Consider the following 18,126-nt stretch of genomic DNA (forward strand, 5'->3'; position numbering starts at 1 on the left):
AGTTCTGAAAAAATTTGCAAGGTTTCTATCCAGCAAGTAGTGTAGATCATCAGTACATCTACAGCAGGGCCGGACTGGCCATTTGGCAATTCTGGCAAATGCCAGAAGGGTCTGTCTGGTCGTGGGCCGCCTTGTCTGCAACGTTGTTAACAGAATCTGTGTTCTCAAGACACCCATACTGTTAAGAGTTGTGACGGAGCACAAAGTCGCTGACTCCATCACTTACTCCAGCAGGCCACGGGTATCATTAGAAATATTGGTCTTGTAGTAAATATTACTTTCCTCCATCCAGGGAAATATTAGTAATATATCCCATCTGGTGCTTCGGGACGGGGCCAACATGGGCCTGTGTGATTTCAAATGCCAGGGCTAAATTTCAGCCCCAGTCCGTACCTGTCTACATGACTGCGGCAGTAATCACTTCTGTCCCTGGACTGGTGATGCTAAGGAGCCAAGTGGTTGGGTGGAGAAGTCACGTAACTGCTAGTGATGAGGGAGCATACTCGTTACTCGAGATTTCCGAGCACGCTTGGGTGGTCTCTGAGTATTTGTGAGTGCTCGGAGATTTAGTTTGTGTCGCCGCAGCTGGATGATTTGTGGCAGCTAGACAGCCTGAACACGTGGGGACTCCCTAACAGAAAGGCAACCCCCACATGTATTCAGGCTGTCTAGCAGCCGCAAATCATGCAGCTGCGGCGACACAAACTTAGTCTCCGAACATGCCAAATACTTGGAGACCACCCGAGCATGCTCGGGAAATCTTGAGTAACGAGTATACTCGCTCATCACTAGTAACTGGATATCATGGCATAGCAACAGCAAAGTAAAGAATGGCAGATTTAAATGGACTGGTGGCACTATTGGATCTCACATTTACAGATAAGTGAAGTTGTCCCATTCTACAGTGAAGATAACATATACTCTCTCACGCAAGAGAATTGGCTTGATTATGTAACTGTCACTCAGCTCAAACTTTGTCAGAATTTGAGCCGTTTCAGCTTACTGTGATACTTTTTTTCGCATGAGAGAATCGCACCGAAGGTGTGTAGAAGATGGAGAACTTAATTTCTCCATCTTCTCCATTGTCTGTGTCCACATAAATCAGGCTGCACTTAATTGACATCCGAGTGCAGTCTGATGTTTTACTCACACCCATAGACTTATATGCGTGTGCGTGATCTGTTTTGCAGAGCCACCAACAGCAGGCTGCGATCTTTTTTCTCATGCCGAATCGACATGAGAAAAAAATAGATCTACACTGCCTCATAGTAAAACACTGGTCCGAGTGCTATCAGATAAAACATCGGGTAGCACTTGTCTGATGTATACGCTCGTGTTAGAGAGCCATTTGACAGAAAAAGGATGCTATGATGCTCATTTGCAGTTAAAAACTATGGAAAAGTGGAAAGTTTGTTTCTCTCTATTGAAGTCTAGTAGCCTAGTAGCCATTAATTAATGGGCATGCAGTGACAAGAAGGTACTTATACAACATTATTCAACTTACTATCTCTGAAATGGGCATATGACAGCGTGGAAAAAGTAATGTGGCTAAGCAGTCTTTATGTGCAAAACATAACTTCAAGATCCAGATCCCTGATGCAAAATCCCCTGTGCCATTTATACTAGTGTCCACCTATGAGATCCATTGATAGGTCCTCCTATGTGGATCATGTTATTAACACCAAGGACTGTATCGAACGCCAAGTCTGCATCCAAATATCGTTACATACAGTATATGCATACAGTTGAAATCAGAAGTTTACATACACTATATAAAAAGACACATCTGCATGTTTTTCTCAATACCTGACATGAAATCAGAATGAACATTTCCCATTTTAAGTCAATTAGGATTACCATACCATAATTATTAATATTTGCCAAATTCCAGAATAATGAGAGAGAGAATATGTTTTAAGGCATTTTTATTACTTACTGCAAAGTCAAGCGTTTCCATACGTTAAGATTACTATGCCTTTAAAGGGAATCTGTCACCTACTTTTTCGTATATAATCTTTGGCCACCGCCATCAGGGTCTTATCTATAGCATCACAGAAGCCCCTGATGTAGCATGAAAGATAAGAAAAAGAGGTTATATTATACTCATCTAGGGGAGCAGTCCAGTGCGGTCCGGTCCGATTGGCGTCGCGGTCCAGGTCTGGGGCCTCCCATCTTCATGCGATGATGTCCTGTTCCTTGCTTCAGTCACGGCTCCGGCACAGGCGTACTTTAACTGCCCTGTTGAGGGCAGCGTAAAGTACTTCAGTGCGCAGGCGCTGGGCTTCTCGGACCTTTCCCGTCTCCTGCGCACTGCAGTACTTTGCTCTGCCCTCAACAGGGCAGATAAAGTATGCCTGCGCAGGAGCCGTGACAGGAAGCAAGGAAGAGGACGTCATCGCATGAAGATGGGAGGCGCCGGACCGGACCGCGATGCCCATCGGACCATACCGGACCTCCCCCTGGGTAAGTATAATCTAACTTGTTTTTCTTATCTTTCAGGTTACATCAGGGGCTTATCTGCAGCATTAGATAATGCTGTAGATAAGCCCCTGATAGCTGTGGCCAAAATTTGTATTCGAAAAAGTAGGTGACAGATTCCCTTTAAACCTCTTTCCGACATTGGGTGTAATAGTACGCCGATGTTGGACACCCTGCTTTGATGTGGGCTCCGGCGGTGAGTCCACATATTTCCCAGCACATGTTAGCTGTTTTGAATAGCTGACATGTGCCTGGAACAGCCGCGGGTGGAATCGCGATCCACCTGTGGCTTTTAACCCCCTAAATGCCGCTGTCAAAAGCCAATGGTGGGCGCTCATAGCAAGTGAGGTATTCTGCTACATGCAGGCGATCTGATCATCGCCTGTATGTAGCAGAACCAATCGGGTTATGGCAGCTTATAGTATCCCATGCCAAAAGAGGAAAAAAAAGTTTTAAAAAATATAAAATTATAAAAAAATAAAATCTCAAATCACCTCCCTTTTGCCCCATTCAAACTAAAACAATAAAAAAATCAAACATACACATATTTGGTATCGCCGCATTCAGAATCGCTCGATCTATAAAAAAAAGATTAACCTGTTCGCTAAATGGCCATATTGATGGAAAAATAAAAAAGTTATGGCACTGGGAAGAAGGGTAGCAAAAAGCGAAAATGCAAAACTGAAAATACCTCCGGTATTGAAGGGGTTAAAATTCTTGACTGCCCATATGTTGAGGTCATGTGTTTGGAAGCTTCTGATGAATAAACATAAATATAAAATACATATTTACACCTATGCATAGACAAAAGAAAGGGGCACATGATCTAGAATTGCTTTCTGTTCCGCAGATTGTCATACCCTAATCCAAATCGAATCCCTTATTGTTCTACAATCCTGCCACCATTTGTGTAGGCATGAAAATTATTGATATTTTATCAAAAGAACACTTTTATGAACCATGTTACATTGAATTAAGAAACACATAAAGTAACATACAGTGGGGGAAATAAGTATTTGATCCCTTGCTGACTTTGTAAGTTTTCCCACTGACAAAGACATGATCAGTCTATAATTTTAAGGGTAAGTTAATTTTAACTTCAAAAATAAAATTCAGAAAATCACATTGTACAAATTATGTAAACTTATTTGCATTTTGCAGTGACAAATAAGTATTTGATCCTCTACCAACCATTAAGAGTTCTGGCTCCTACTGACCAGTTAAACGTTCCTAATGAACTCATTACCTGCATTAAAGACAGCTGTCTTACATAGTCACCTTTATAAAAGACTCCTGTCCACAGACTCAATTAATCAGTCAGACTCTAACCTCTACAACATGGGCAAAACAAAAGAGCTTTACAAAGATGTCAGTGACAAGATCATAGACCTGCACAAAGCTGAAATAGGCAACAAAACCATAAGTAAGATGCTGGGTGAGAAGGAGAAAACTGTGGGGGCACTAGTAAGAAAATGGAAGAAATACAAAATGATTGTCAATCGACATCGATCTGAGGCACCATGCAAAATTTCACCTCGTATCCTTGATCATGAGGAAGGTGAGAGATCGTCCTAAAACTACACAGGGAAAACTTGTTAATGATCTCAAGGCAGCTAGGACCACAGTCACCAAGAAAACCATTGGTAGCACATTACGCTGTAAAGGTTTAAAATCCTGCAGTGCCCGCAGGGTCCCCCTGCTCAAGAAGGCACATGTGCAGGCCTATCTGAAATTTGCCAACGAACACCTGGATGATTCTGTGAGTGACTGGGAGAAGGTGCTGTGGTCAGATGAGACAAAAATTGAGGTATTTGGCATTAACTCAACTCGCTGTGTTTGGAGGAAGAGAAATGCTGCCTATGACCCAAAGAACACCATCCCCACTGTCAAGCATGGAGGTGGAAACATTATGTTTTGGGGATTTTTCTCTGCTAAGGGCACAGGACTACTTCACCACATCAATGGGAGAACAGATGGAACCATGTACCGTAAAATCCTGAGTGACAACCTCCTTCCCTCCGCCAGGACATTAAAAATGTGTTGTGACTGGGTCTTCCAGCAAGACAATGACCCAAAACATATAGCAACAAAGGACTTGCTCAAAAAGAAGCACATTAAGGGGATGGAGTGGCCTAGCCAGTCTCCAGACCTTAATCCCATAGAAAACTTATGGAGGGAGTTGAAGCCCCGAGTTGCCAAGCAACAGCCACAAAATCTTTATGATTTAGAAATGATCTGCTAAGAGGAGTGGACCAAAATTCCTCCTGACATGTGCGCAAAACTCATCATCAACTACAAAAAAGTCTGACTGCTGTGCTTGCCAACAAGGGTTTTGCCATCAAGTATTAAGTCTTGTTTGCCAGAGGGATCAAATACTTATTTCTCACTGCAAAATGCTAATGAATGTATATAATTTATACAATGTGATTTTCTGGATTTTATTTTTGATATTCTATCTCTCAATGTTAAAATGAACCTACCCTTAATATTATAGACTGCTCAAGTCTTTGTCAGTGAGCAAACTTACAAAATCAGCAATTGATCAAATACTTATTTCCCCCACTGTATGTAGTCATGTCTATTTATAGCTACATTTTCTCAGGTACATTGTTTCTGTCCAAGGTAAAGATCAAGCATATGTTCCCAACAACCCCCGTTGAGTAGCTTATGGTTGCTATCCCAACATATCACACCTGCAATGTGTAGATCACCATCATCTTAGTGACCTCTGAATTATTAGAAGCATCTGTTACCCTGCGGTAAAGACACATACCCAACAGTGACTACCCGAAGATAAATGAAGAACACTGGGAAGGATGTTCTCGAGAAATGACACCCAATCCTAGTATTTTTGCAAATTTCCAGCATTCTGTTTTCTTTTTTTCTTCTTCGGGGGTGGAAGTCTGGGGCCGGGCAACCAACCTCAAATAATTTTACATTTGTCACACATTTACAATAGGGAAGGCATTGTGAGAATTTTCTATAATATTTCAGCTCTTATTACTTTCTTTATTTTCTTTTCTTTGTATAAAGGTAGAATTAACTGCTCTACAATATTATGGTGGGTTTTGATGTATTATATAATTTTTGTATTTTTCTTCATTACGTACAAGGGTAGATCTGCTTCTCTATATTATTGTGTGGGTGTTTTTCTGCAAGATTTGTTTTTTTGTCATTTTTTTATTTTCATTAGGCAGAATGAATTGCTCTATAATATTTTAATACAAATATTATATTCAACATCAAGACTATCTCCTTATGGTAAATAATAAAGCAACACCCCGCCTACCCCCCAAAAAAAATTATAATTTCGGGAAATTATTTTATAAAAACTATTTTTTTCTGAAATGTTTTGGTAGCATATACCAAATAAATGTGAATATTTGTCTATATATGCAGCACAAGGATTTATCTCTCTAGCAATATATTTTTCTTTCCAAATCCATGTCGAGTCAAAAGCGACATCATTATACAGTGTTATGATCAGAGGGTGTCAACTTTTACCTATGAGCGCGATCAGCTGTTTCTATCTGAGCTGCTGAGCTAGTGCCACTGTTGCTTTGCTTGTCAATTAATTATTATTTTTTTTCAATCTGACAAAGCCCAATGTTTATACATTGTGCGCACTGCTTAATATATTCACTGTGATTAATTACACAAATGTGATTCTTAAGGGGAGGCTCATTACTCTGTACACTGAAGGGATTTGTCCATAATATGCTCCATCCATTCTTTCCTACCTGTCTGTTACGTTCATCCATTATCCTCGTGATCTGAATCTTTTTTCTCCCCATAGTCCCCGTTTTTCTTTCTTCTCTCGTCCTTAAAGCAATGTATTTTTCCTTCTTCTGCCCTTCTCACTTCTTTCCGTTTACAGTTCTATCACTTTCCTATTACCCTTTTCAGTTTACCGATCTTGACATCCGTGCCTGTTTCGAAAAAGAAAGGATAGTTCATCAGTAAATGTTATCAACTCGTATTAACATATATCGTAATCAAGGCAGATTTGATGTATTTTACTATTCATATGGCGGCTGTGACACTCATATGTCCGGCAACCTAATTGTTGCATTATCATTATACATTGCAGCAGTACAGTCAATGTAACCCTGAGATTATGTGGACCTTTTACTGGGTAGTTTGAGAGGTTAAGAAATGAAACTCGTTATGGAAAATGTTGTAAAATGAAAGAAAAAGGTCTGTTATATACCAGTGCTGTGATGCCAATGCTCTAGCGCAGGGGTCCCCAGCTCCAGTCCTCAAGGCCCACCAACAGGTCATGTTTTCAGGATTTCCTTTGCATTGCACAGGTGATGCAATTATTACCTGGGCAAGACTAAGGAAATCCTGAAAACATGACATGTTGGTGGGCCTTGAGGACTGGAGTTGGGGACCCCTGCTCTAGCGGCCCCATCTAGTGTTTGTTGACTTTGCTAGCGTGATAACGTGCTGTACATCCATGTGACTACTGCAGGCAATCACGGACCTCCGTGGTGATGTTGGCATGCACAGCACGTAATAGTCGTCACTATTGATGGATTTCACTATTTATGCATACATGCATGTATGGCATGTCATCACTCCTCAAAAGTAAATACTTTCGGAGAATCAGTATTTAGCAGGTGTATAAGGCCACGCTCACATGTTCAGTATTTATTCAGTATTTTACATCAGTATTTCGAAGCCAAAACCACAAATGAGTGAAAAATCCAGAAGTGGTGATGACGAGTTTCTATTATACTTTTCCACTGATTATTAGGCCTGGGTCACACTTGCAAGTGCAATGCGAGAGACTCGCACGGGTCTCTCGCCTCAATATCCGGCACTCTCCTGGTTTTGGCTTAAAAATACTGATATAAAAACCTGATCAAATGCAGAACTTGTGACCATGGCCTTAGGCTGAGTTCAGACGAGCATATATCACAGTCCATATACATACCACAGTGCCTAAGTGCATAGACTCATAGACACATGTGAGGCTGTACGCTAGGGTCAATAGACCTGCTGCAATGTCCAGGCATTTATGACCAAATATGAACCATGAAATAAGCTTGGGTGAACCTTGCCTAAAGCTTATTTTTCCATTTTTCATTTCTCTTTTTTTACATTGGAACTTTTGCTTCCAATAGTTTGATTTTTAAACTATTGGTCAACTCATCCCTTTAATTAATCAAAGCCCGTTGTGCAAAGACCATAGGATCTGAAATTCTTTGTTGCCCTAACTTACTAGCCTTTATGATCAGTGCTGTGGCAAGTTACACAGTTACATGCTGCTGGTCTATCTACTGTTGATGCCCTTAACCACAATTGAAAGGGTTTTTTTATATCCTTTAATGCGGTAGAAGTGACAATTGAAGAAGTGGCCCCATTGTAATGAATCTTCTAAGCTAAGAAAAAATAAAATAGTCCTCCACATTGATATTGGAGAAAATTAAAAACGGAATTGTTAACTGATTTACAGATCAACTCTTTTTAATTTTGAATCTTCCATTTAAAGATGGCACAAGCTGACCCGTGATTTATCTAAGGCTTTGTCTATAGTGCAATTAAAGCTAACACACAAGACATTATTTAATGGATAAACCATTGGATAAAGTATAAGAAAATATCAGCAATCACAGTACTGAATCAAAGTGATATTATCATTAGTCTTGCTCAATCTACACTAACTTCATAAATCATAAACCTACCCTATAAAATCAGATTTTATTATATCTTTTTAAAAACCAACACATGGTCACCATCAAAATCAAAAACACCATGAAATAACAACCAACCCTATGGGGATTTTGGGGGGGATCCCTAGTATAATACCTATGCTTATACCTTCCTAACAGCGGGGTTTGGCACCCAATGGGATACGTATTGACGCCCCCGCTCAGCGATGGCTGCCCCTAATGGCCCTAAAATTACAATGAACCATATAACCCTCCCATGATAGGGAATAAAGGGCACCTCTATGTCTATACAATAATCACTCCTAGTATTCTAGGGATACCCTAGTCCCCAAACAAAAGTGCAAATTAAAACCAATGATGAACACAATCGGCGATCGGTGGTAAAAATTTGCATTTAGATTCTAATTTTCAATGCTCATAGGGCAACTATTAGGAAAGATCAACATCCATAGATAATTATAAATGGTTATCCCCTTGTAGGGTGAGATACCCAAAAGCCATGACCGTTGGTAGCAAAGGTTACTGCAGTCCAAACAATGCCCTAACTGCCCTTTACAACATGAGCACAGATTCAAGCATGGCATAGAAATATAATGGTACTCATCCAAGCAAAGCCACCCGCCAGTTCCGCCTCAACGCGTTTCGCCCCTCTGGCTCATCAGGAGGCCCGATATAAAGAATGTGTTCCAATCTAGATGTGATGCTTCTACAATCTACAATGCAATCTACACTAACTTCTCAACAAACATCCTTATTTTCCTTTAAAAGAAAAAGAAAAGAACTAATTTCCCTTTAAAAACATGTGCTAAATGGGCCAGTTGAGTGATTTTGCACTACCGGCAGTTCTTTATTATGACTATGTACTTGGCAATGCTGATTATTCAAAAACACCAAACTTCCATCATAGAACTATTCGTGGTTTCACAAAGTGCTTTAGTGAAGATCAAGGTAACTATTTACAGGACAACATACTGTATCAATGTGCTTGCGATCAATGTATCTGGAGCTCAAATGGTTATATATGTATAAAAAAAAGAAAACGTGAGATTGACAGAAAAAAAATTATATATACGGTATATATTTAAAGAAATATACATACATATCGCTATGAATGTAAATATTTGTATGGGAGAAAACACGTCCTTTTACTAATGAATTTTCTCTGCTTTGCTGGTCCCTTGGCACTTCAGGGGTTAAAGGTGATTGATTTGGCAGCATAGTAGAGGACCATGGAGCACATCACTTGTGTTTACAGTGATGTCTATCCATGCTCCTCACAGCCAGTCTGATGGATCTCTCCAATACAAGATGTAACATTAAGCCGATGTACTGGTTGTTTAATCCATTGTTTGGCTCTAATTCAAAGCTGCTGAGGTAGAAAAGCTGCTTCACACTGGGGATGAGTACTGAGACACTGCCGGCTTCTTTGAATAAAAAAGCGCACAGCTCATGTATCCTATTCACTTATTTTCTCTCTTTTGACTTAGCATTTGCCATGAAAATACTGCTGCCAGACATTGCCTTTTGTACTTAACTCGTGTACTCATAGTGGCACCGAGCTCTTACTTGCAAATCAATAGAGAAAAATGGCTCTAAACAAAGAGCCACAGTTATTAATCATGAAAATATTTGTATGTGTTGGTATATATTCAAAATACTGAAATTTATGTATGACAAACACCTATATAGTGTGGTGTTTGTATTGTTTGTAAATGATGTGTTGTCTTCTCACTAAAATGTTCACGGTAAGGTATATTACATACTATATGGTGATGTAGATAGTAACATAGTAACATAGTTAGTAAGGCTGAAAAAAGACATTTGTCCATCCAGTTCAGCCTATATTCCATCATAATAAATCCCCAGATCTACGTCCTTCTACAGAACCTAATTGTATGATACAATATTGTTCTGCTCCAGGAAGACATCCAGGCCTCTCTTGAACCCCTCGACTGAGTTCGCCATCACCACCTCCTCAGGCAAGCAATTCCAGATTCTCACTGCCCTAACAGTAAAGAATCCTCTTCTATGTTGGTGGAAAAACCTTCTCTCCTCCAGACGCAAAGAATGCCCCCTTGTGCCCGTCACCTTCCTTGGTATAAACAGATCCTCAGCGAGATATTTGTATTGTCCCCTTATATACTTATACATGGTTATTAGATCGCCCCTCAGTCGTCTTTTTTCTAGACTAAATAATCCTAATTTCGCTAATCTATCTGGGTATTGTAGTTCTCCCATCCCCTTTATTAATTTTGTTGCCCTCCTTTGTACTCTCTCTAGTTCCATTATATCCTTCCTGAGCACCGGTGCCCAAAACTGGACACAGTACTCCATGTGCGGTCTAACTAGGGATTTGTACAGAGGCAGTATAATGCTCTCATCATGTGTATCCAGACCTCTTTTAATGCACCCCATGATCCTGTTTGCCTTGGCAGCTGCTGCCTGGCACTGGCTGCTCCAGGTAAGTTTATCATTAACTAGGATCCCCAAGTCCTTCTCCCTGTCAGATTTACCCAGTGGTTTCCCATTCAGTGTGTAGTGGTGATATTGATTCCTTCTTCCCATGTGTATAACCTTACATTTATCATTGTTAAACCTCATCTGCCACCTTTCAGCCCAAGTTTCCAACTTATCCAGATCCATCTGTAGCAGAATACTATCTTCTCTTGTATTAACTGCTTTACATAGTTTTGTATCATCTGCAAATATCGCTATTTTACTGTGTAAACCTTCTACCAGATCATTAATGAATATGTTGAAGAGAACAGGTCCCAATACTGACCCCTGTGGTACCCCACTGGTCACAGCGACCCAGTTAGAGACTATACCATTTATAACCACCCTCTGCTTTCTATCACTAAGCCAGTTACTAACCCATTTACACACATTTTCCCCCAGACCAAGCATTCTCATTTTGTGTACCAACCTCTTGTGCGGCACGGTATCAAACGCTTTGGAAAAATCGAGATATACCACGTCCAATGACTCACCGTGGTCCAGCCTATAGCTTACCTCTTCATAAAAACTGATTAGATTGGTTTGACAGGAGCGATTTCTCATAAACCCATGCTGATATGGAGTTAAACAGTTATTCTCATTGAGATAATCCAGAATAACATCCCTCAGAAACCCTTCAAATATTTTACCAACAATAGAGGTTAGACTTACTGGCCTATAATTTCCAGGTTCACTTTTAGAGCCCTTTTTGAATATTGGCACCACATTTGCTATGCGCCAGATAAATGCAAATACTGTGTAAAATAAACATGAGTGGAAGGAAACAATATACACAAACAACACGAGCATACACAAACACACACAAATCGCACACATACACACACAACACAAACATGCACACACAGGACACAAACACACACAAATCGCACACATGCACAAACACACACAACACAAACATACACACAGAACACAAAAGCAAACAAAACACACACATACACAAACACACACAATGCAAACAGAATACACAAAACACAAACTTACACACGAAATCCCAAACACGCAAAGCACAAACATTAACATACACACCCATGTAAAAACATAAACACACATAAAAGAAAATATGTCCTTGCACACACAAAACACAAACATACATGCGCACAAAACACAAACATACATGCACACAAAACACAAACATACATGCGCACAAAACACAAACATACATGCACATAGAAAACACACAAAACCCACATATGCACAACGCACAAAAATACCTCCACACAGCACCAACACTACACAATAACAGCATTTCTCGAAATCATGATAAACCACATGCGGGAAACTTTAAGCACATGTCACCAACCAAGTCCTTACAAGTTTGCTATGACTGCCATCTTTAAATATCCTACTTCCTAATTTCCACCTAAACTACTGAAACTACTTTCTAGCATTCTTGGGTTATTTTTAAGTGAAAAAAAACTGTCACATATCCTGGTTAAGCACATGCATCTAAATAAAAAAAATCATAAAAATTAATAAAACGAATCACCTATAAAAATGAAAAACTCGTAGAAAGTACCACAGCGCAGCAACATCAAAAACACGGAATGATTCCAGATTTTGGACTTCATGTCATGACTAGGATAACAACTCTGACTTCACAAAGCATGGGAAACAGCATGAAATGTCCGCACATGAGACTACACTTGTTCTCCTGTTTTGACACACTTCTTACCTCAGACATTAAGTTTTAGAGTAGTTCACAGGCACATGCAGGACCCAAAGCAGCTTAATAGGCTTTCTCTGTAACCGTAAGCCAATATGCTAATCCCCAGCAAAGGCATATGGAACTATTTCCCTTGCTTTCTTTCAGCTGAAGCCAGTGGCGCTATCCACTTAGAGCACTGTGCCTGCATAAGCTTCTGTTCACACAGGGGTGGAAGGTCAGCCTGGACGGCTTACAGGATTGGTTAGCAGGACGAAAGCTGATTTATGGATCTGTGGAACCCAGTGAGAAAGGAGAAATCACAGAGCAGCCAGGAAGGACACAATCCTCTCCCCGTACAGTAACAGAGCGCTCCGTCCCTCCCACCAGCCTTATCAGGGATGCATTTTATACTTTCAAACAAAACGTTTGAAACAGCTTGTGCGTAAAGTAAATAACAGCCGGGAACTGATAGGGGAAATATTCTCCAAATTCTTTTCAATTTCACCATTCCTCTAAAAAATCCAAGGGGAAAAACTGCACCCAAAGATCCAAGGCAAGGTTCGAAGAACACTCGAAACATAACATATCGCTATATCAAAAGGATCACGTTAAAAATACTAATTTGAGAATTTTAATTTGTCTTCCGATTTTCCAAATTTCCAGCATGCCTCATCTAAATCAGGAGTCTGGCGCAATTTTTTTTTTTTGGGGGGGGGGAGGATTTCAACTAAACACATAAATCATTATTTGAATTCACTTGTAAATCTTTATTAAAATATTTCTTATGTGTTTCAAAATACTGTTCACATTTCACCAGAAATTATTTAACTATTCTATTATCTTTATAAATCATTTTTATACAGCATAAAATCAACGATGACGCAATCATTTTGTATTATTGAGTATGTTATGTACCGGCCCTCGCTGACCGCTTAATATATGTTAGATATAAAATATAATAAAATTCACTTAATCCAGTGGTACTGGAGGCGCACAACTTCTGCTCAGTTTTCTCGTACTTGTGTTGTGAGATTCTAGATTATTTTCTGGACGATTGGGCAATGGATTATAGGAATATTACAGCAAATATTAGAGCAAATGATAGAAATGTAAATGATGGATGACATGTTAAAGGAATTAATTTACACAGATCCTCTTTATGGGGCTGCTAAAATAATTGTTAGAATTGTGTATTATCTTTTGGGGCAAATGACACTTTTCAGGATTAGCGCAATTGAAAAAATATGATGAGTACCCATCGCAGGACTCTTATGAAATCTAACAGGTTGTCATGGGCCATTCCTCCACTTATATATGCCAGTGAATCGGTGCCTATTAGTGATGAGCGAATGTGCTCGTTACTCGGGTTTTCTGAGCATGCTCTGGTGGTCTCCAAGTATTTATGGCGTGCTTGGAGATTTAGTTTGTGCATGATTTGTGGCTGCTAGACAACCTGAACACCTGCAGGGATTGCCTGTTTGTTAGGAAATTCCCACATGTATTCAGGCTGTCTAGCAGCCGCAAATCATGCAGCTACGGCGACACAAGCTAAATCTCTGAGCACGCCCAATATACTCGGAAGACACCCGAGCATGCTCGGAAAACCCGAGTAACGAGCATACTCGCTCATCACTAGTGCCTATGATAATTTTTTCGGAGCAGTTTCCCCTGTTTATTGCACACTTAGCTGTCTCTTTATAGACATCCAAATAAACAACTATCTTAAAATGTAGCTATAAGCCCACGATATATAGTTTTTGAGGAAATTAAAGGAATTGCATATTACACGTTAAAGGTCAACTTTTAAAGGGGTTATCTGGGCTTTTGTATTTTTTTCTCATGATGGTAAGAACTTCCAGACAGGTTCCTAACTACCTACTTGTTCTGCCCAGTGCCACTCTCTGCCGGCTCTGAGCAGTCACAGACCACTCTTCTGCAGCTTCCGTTGATGTGAAGTCGACAGAGCAATTTCTCTTTTGCTCGGCTTTGTCGATGGGGCATCACTGCCATCGCCATGCTAATTCACAGCTGGCTCCCTGCTGCTTAACTGTGGGGAGCCAGCTATCAATCAGCATGATGTCCGCAGTGACGCCCAGCAGATAGAGCAAAACGGTGTAGGATGACTTACTCTCTTGACATGAGGTCAAATGATCTGCAGAATAGCTGGCAGCAGTGATTGTTGACCACTCTGAGCAAGCAGAGATCAGCACTGGCCAGACCAACGCAGATAGTTAGCAATTTTCCACCTATAAGTTCTTAGCGCCATAAGAAAAATATAAAAAAATAACGGATAACTCCTTTAAGTATGCTCGCTATCTTTGGAACTCCCATAAAAGTGAATGCAGGAAACAATGCATGTGCAGTCACCTTTCCATTTCTATCAGTGGGAGACGAGAACCTGTTTTTGAGATAGTTGCGGGTTCCAGAGTTGACACTGCATTCATCAGACATTTATGCCATAAATATTTTGAGAACACTGATACAACTGAGGGTCTTTTCACATATGTGACTTTTATATGCAGTTCTCATACACAAAACTATAAAGAATTGTAGAATATTTCCGATATACATCTCAGGTATTCACAAGGCAGTATTTTTGGTCAGTATATTGCACCAATATTTATAAACCAAAACCAGAAGTGGAGTCAAAATGCAGAAGAGGTACAAACCTTTCCATAATAGCTTTTCATATCTGTTTCATTCTTGGGTTTGATTTGAAATATTAATGTTAAATACTGACCAATGTAGTGCCGCATGGAAAAGGCCTTAAGATAAGTTTGCAAGGATCTGATTTGTTGCAGAAATTTTCAGCAGCAAATCCGGGTCTGAAATATGTATTTGACAAATCCACACCAGATGACCTAAATAATCTTCTGTCCCTCTTGTGGTGTCCCTGGTTCCCTGCTGGTCTCTGTTATTTTGGCTCGAGGGATGACGTAGTGACACGTGTAACTGCTGCCGCATTCATGTAACATCTGAAAAAAAAGTCTGTGGGAACCAATAAACCGAGAAAAGGTATAACACCGTGGGAATGGCAGAAGATGAGTATATTATTTTTTAATTTTACTTAGTTTTTTAAATCTACAAACTTGGTTGTATATTTTTACTTTGACTTTGATGTCAATGGGAAATATTTGCAAAAGAAAGTCTTGGCCTTTCTGTGTTTGTAGCTTACTTACTTGCCTAGAAGACTGTCCTTTCAGCTTAATGGCACAGTACTGATGATGCACTAGTGGTATTTGTATTGTGTACCTGTATTCTGTGTATTCTGTGACTTTTTGTGATACTACTCATTTACTTTTTTTACACTGTGCAATTAGCTGTAGTATATTAGATTGCTTACAACTCACTGGATTCCTATAGACTGCTTCCATAGCTATGCTTTTTTTTTTACATGAGGTTGTTTTTTATAAATCACATATTTTTATATAACTGAGAAAACGGTGGTGTTCTCTGTTCAGTGAAGTTGTAGTCTCAAATGCAAGGTCTATCAGTTAAATGATTATTCCCAAGAAAATAAGTTATCCACTACCCCAGTGATCCTGACAACTGCTATAGAACTGTGAAAATGGGGCTCTGCAACCCTGTCTTGAATGGATTGAACATGTGAATGCCCGACCTCTGCTCCAATCATTGTCTAAGGGACTGATGGAGAAATCCAAGAGTTGCACTTGGCTTCCTTCAGCAGTACCATTAAAGGGACTCTGTCACCTGAATTTGGAGGGAACAATTTTCAGTCATGGAGGCGGGATTTTCAATCTTGCCTTGCGCAGGCGTTTCCTATGGAGGACAGAGAATGAACTTCAATCCAATATTGCAGCCAGCATGCAGCCAGCGGGTAAGGAAAGGGTGAATCAAACACCCGAAAACCCCGCCTCCATGACACAGACCTCCACAAAACTCACCATGCTGAAGAGTCCAATGCTCAGGGTTTCAGAGCCCCGTTTTAGGATTGTTGTGGGTCACAGCAGTTGGACCTCCAGTCAACAAGTTATCACCTATCCAATAAATAGAAGATAACTTATTTTCTTGGCAATTAAACTTTAATGTGCTGCCTGCTACAATCACATAAGCTTTCCATTGTACCAATAACATTAATTAGAAATTACTTGTGCCAAACATTAGCAAGATCCCATTCTTGAAGTGCGTTTTCACACTCCGCTCCAGATTCATCTCTACAGCATCTGCGAACGCATCCTAAAGGGCCACAAGTCCCGGGTACCACACAAGGATTGACACTAATTGTTGTCTGGCATTGTTGTTGCAATTGCAACTTGAAACTATTGTAAATGAATGTAACTAGGGGTAAAGCCCATGTGCTACCTGCAGGTGATCTGTACTTTTCGGGGATTTTCATCTAGAAAAGTGGTACTATATACTTCTCACTTGTTACCGGTGTGCTGTCCGTGTCCAGTCCGTTGTTTAACTCATGAGCTATTAGTGGTTTACAGTTCCTATGTTACAGAATTGCAATGTATCTGTAAAATTTTACAGAATTTATCTTTTTAGAGAATTGTAATGTATCTGTAAAAATCAGATGCTATACTGACTCTGATTTTCTTCTGACACCAATCCGATTTTAGAGTGAAATCGCAGCATGAGAGGTCATCAGCTCCATTTAATAACATTGGTCAGGGTGCTATCTGAAAAAACGTGGGATAGCACTCATCCGATAAATACAGTGGTGTGCGCGAGCCCTAATGGGAAACAGAACTTCACCATCGCTTTTGTACTACCTAGTAAAACACAATCAAAAGTAGCATCCATTTAAAAGAAGAGCCAAAATCATCATGCGGTCTCCGATATCAAGATGTCAATGCCTTTAATAATTTGACCAAAGCAGCATGTAAGAAGTTTCCCTTAGCGTCTTCGCTCTTAATATGAATTTCTGAAATATTAAAGTAAAAAAATACATCTTACGCCAGTCGTGCGGCTTTCAGCGGTGACATAATACTTTTTGCTAATGGCCTGAGATCGAGTTGCCACAAACATTTTCCAAAAGCTTGCCAGTAAATCTGTTAGGATTTTGGTTCTGTTGCCAATCAACCTCCTGTGTTTAAAACGTATTTGCTACCTTCCATCCCACCTAATTTGTGAAGCCATTAGCAATTATACCATTGGCAGCTCAGTCAGGGAGTAAATCAATTGTGATTTAAACCCCTTTGAACAGGCTATAAGTGAGCTATCATTTGCAATCTCCATTCAGGCAGCAAGAGAGTGATTGAACTGTTAGCATTTTACCTTTCCTTTCATGAGCACATGGCAGTCTAAAGGTTTTACAATCATTTCTGACACTTAAAAAGGCAAAGAAGTCTTTAAAGTCAGATAATGTTAAAGCAACATTTCCTGATGACAAAAAGCCGAGGCAGACAACTCAATGCCGGGAAAAATCTGGTAGTTTGTCATAGTCAATAAACTACAACACATATATCTAGCATGACTTGACATCTAATTTGCTTGAAATTTGCTTCTACGATTCACTGAATTATTTGCTGGAATCAGGCCCGAGTCTTCCCTTCCTAAATAACCCACTCATCCTTGAAGACAAGTTTCCTATAAAGAACAAAGCCACCTGAGTCCCCGGTGTTGCCTATTGTTTGAGTTCCTGTCATATTCTCTTCAGACATTCTTATTTAGCTACTTGCTGTGTGACAACCCCTAATGACACCTATGATAATGCCCACACAGGTTGTCGCCTCTAATTCCGCAGACCATGAATTCCATATTATTCTGAATTGCCATACAGCGCCACAGCTCCTATCTTATTTGCCATTTGCTATGCATGTTAATGCATCAACCATCCGTGAT

General features: G+C 40.0%; 1 protein-coding gene across 24 annotated transcripts in view; it reads right to left on the minus strand.

Moving 5' to 3' along the window:
• MEF2C (myocyte enhancer factor 2C) overlaps positions 1–18,126 on the minus strand; it is a 359,868-nt gene that overhangs the window by 175,733 nt on the left and 166,009 nt on the right. For 23 of the 24 annotated variants that reach the window (XM_069751518.1, XM_069751584.1, XM_069751568.1 and 20 more), the window contains one exon: positions 6,219–6,407. In XM_069751518.1, coding sequence (XP_069607619.1) covers positions 6,219–6,272 — 54 coding nt within the window. In that variant the 5' untranslated portion in view covers positions 6,273–6,407. Of the gene's footprint in view, positions 1–6,218; positions 6,408–12,345; positions 12,638–18,126 lie in introns of those variants that run through there. The other variant, XM_069751490.1, reaches the window with a different exon arrangement.

The sequence above is a fragment of the Ranitomeya imitator genome, chromosome 1 (assembly GCF_032444005.1).
Source record: "Ranitomeya imitator isolate aRanImi1 chromosome 1, aRanImi1.pri, whole genome shotgun sequence".
Taxonomy (NCBI): Eukaryota; Metazoa; Chordata; class Amphibia; order Anura; family Dendrobatidae; genus Ranitomeya; species Ranitomeya imitator.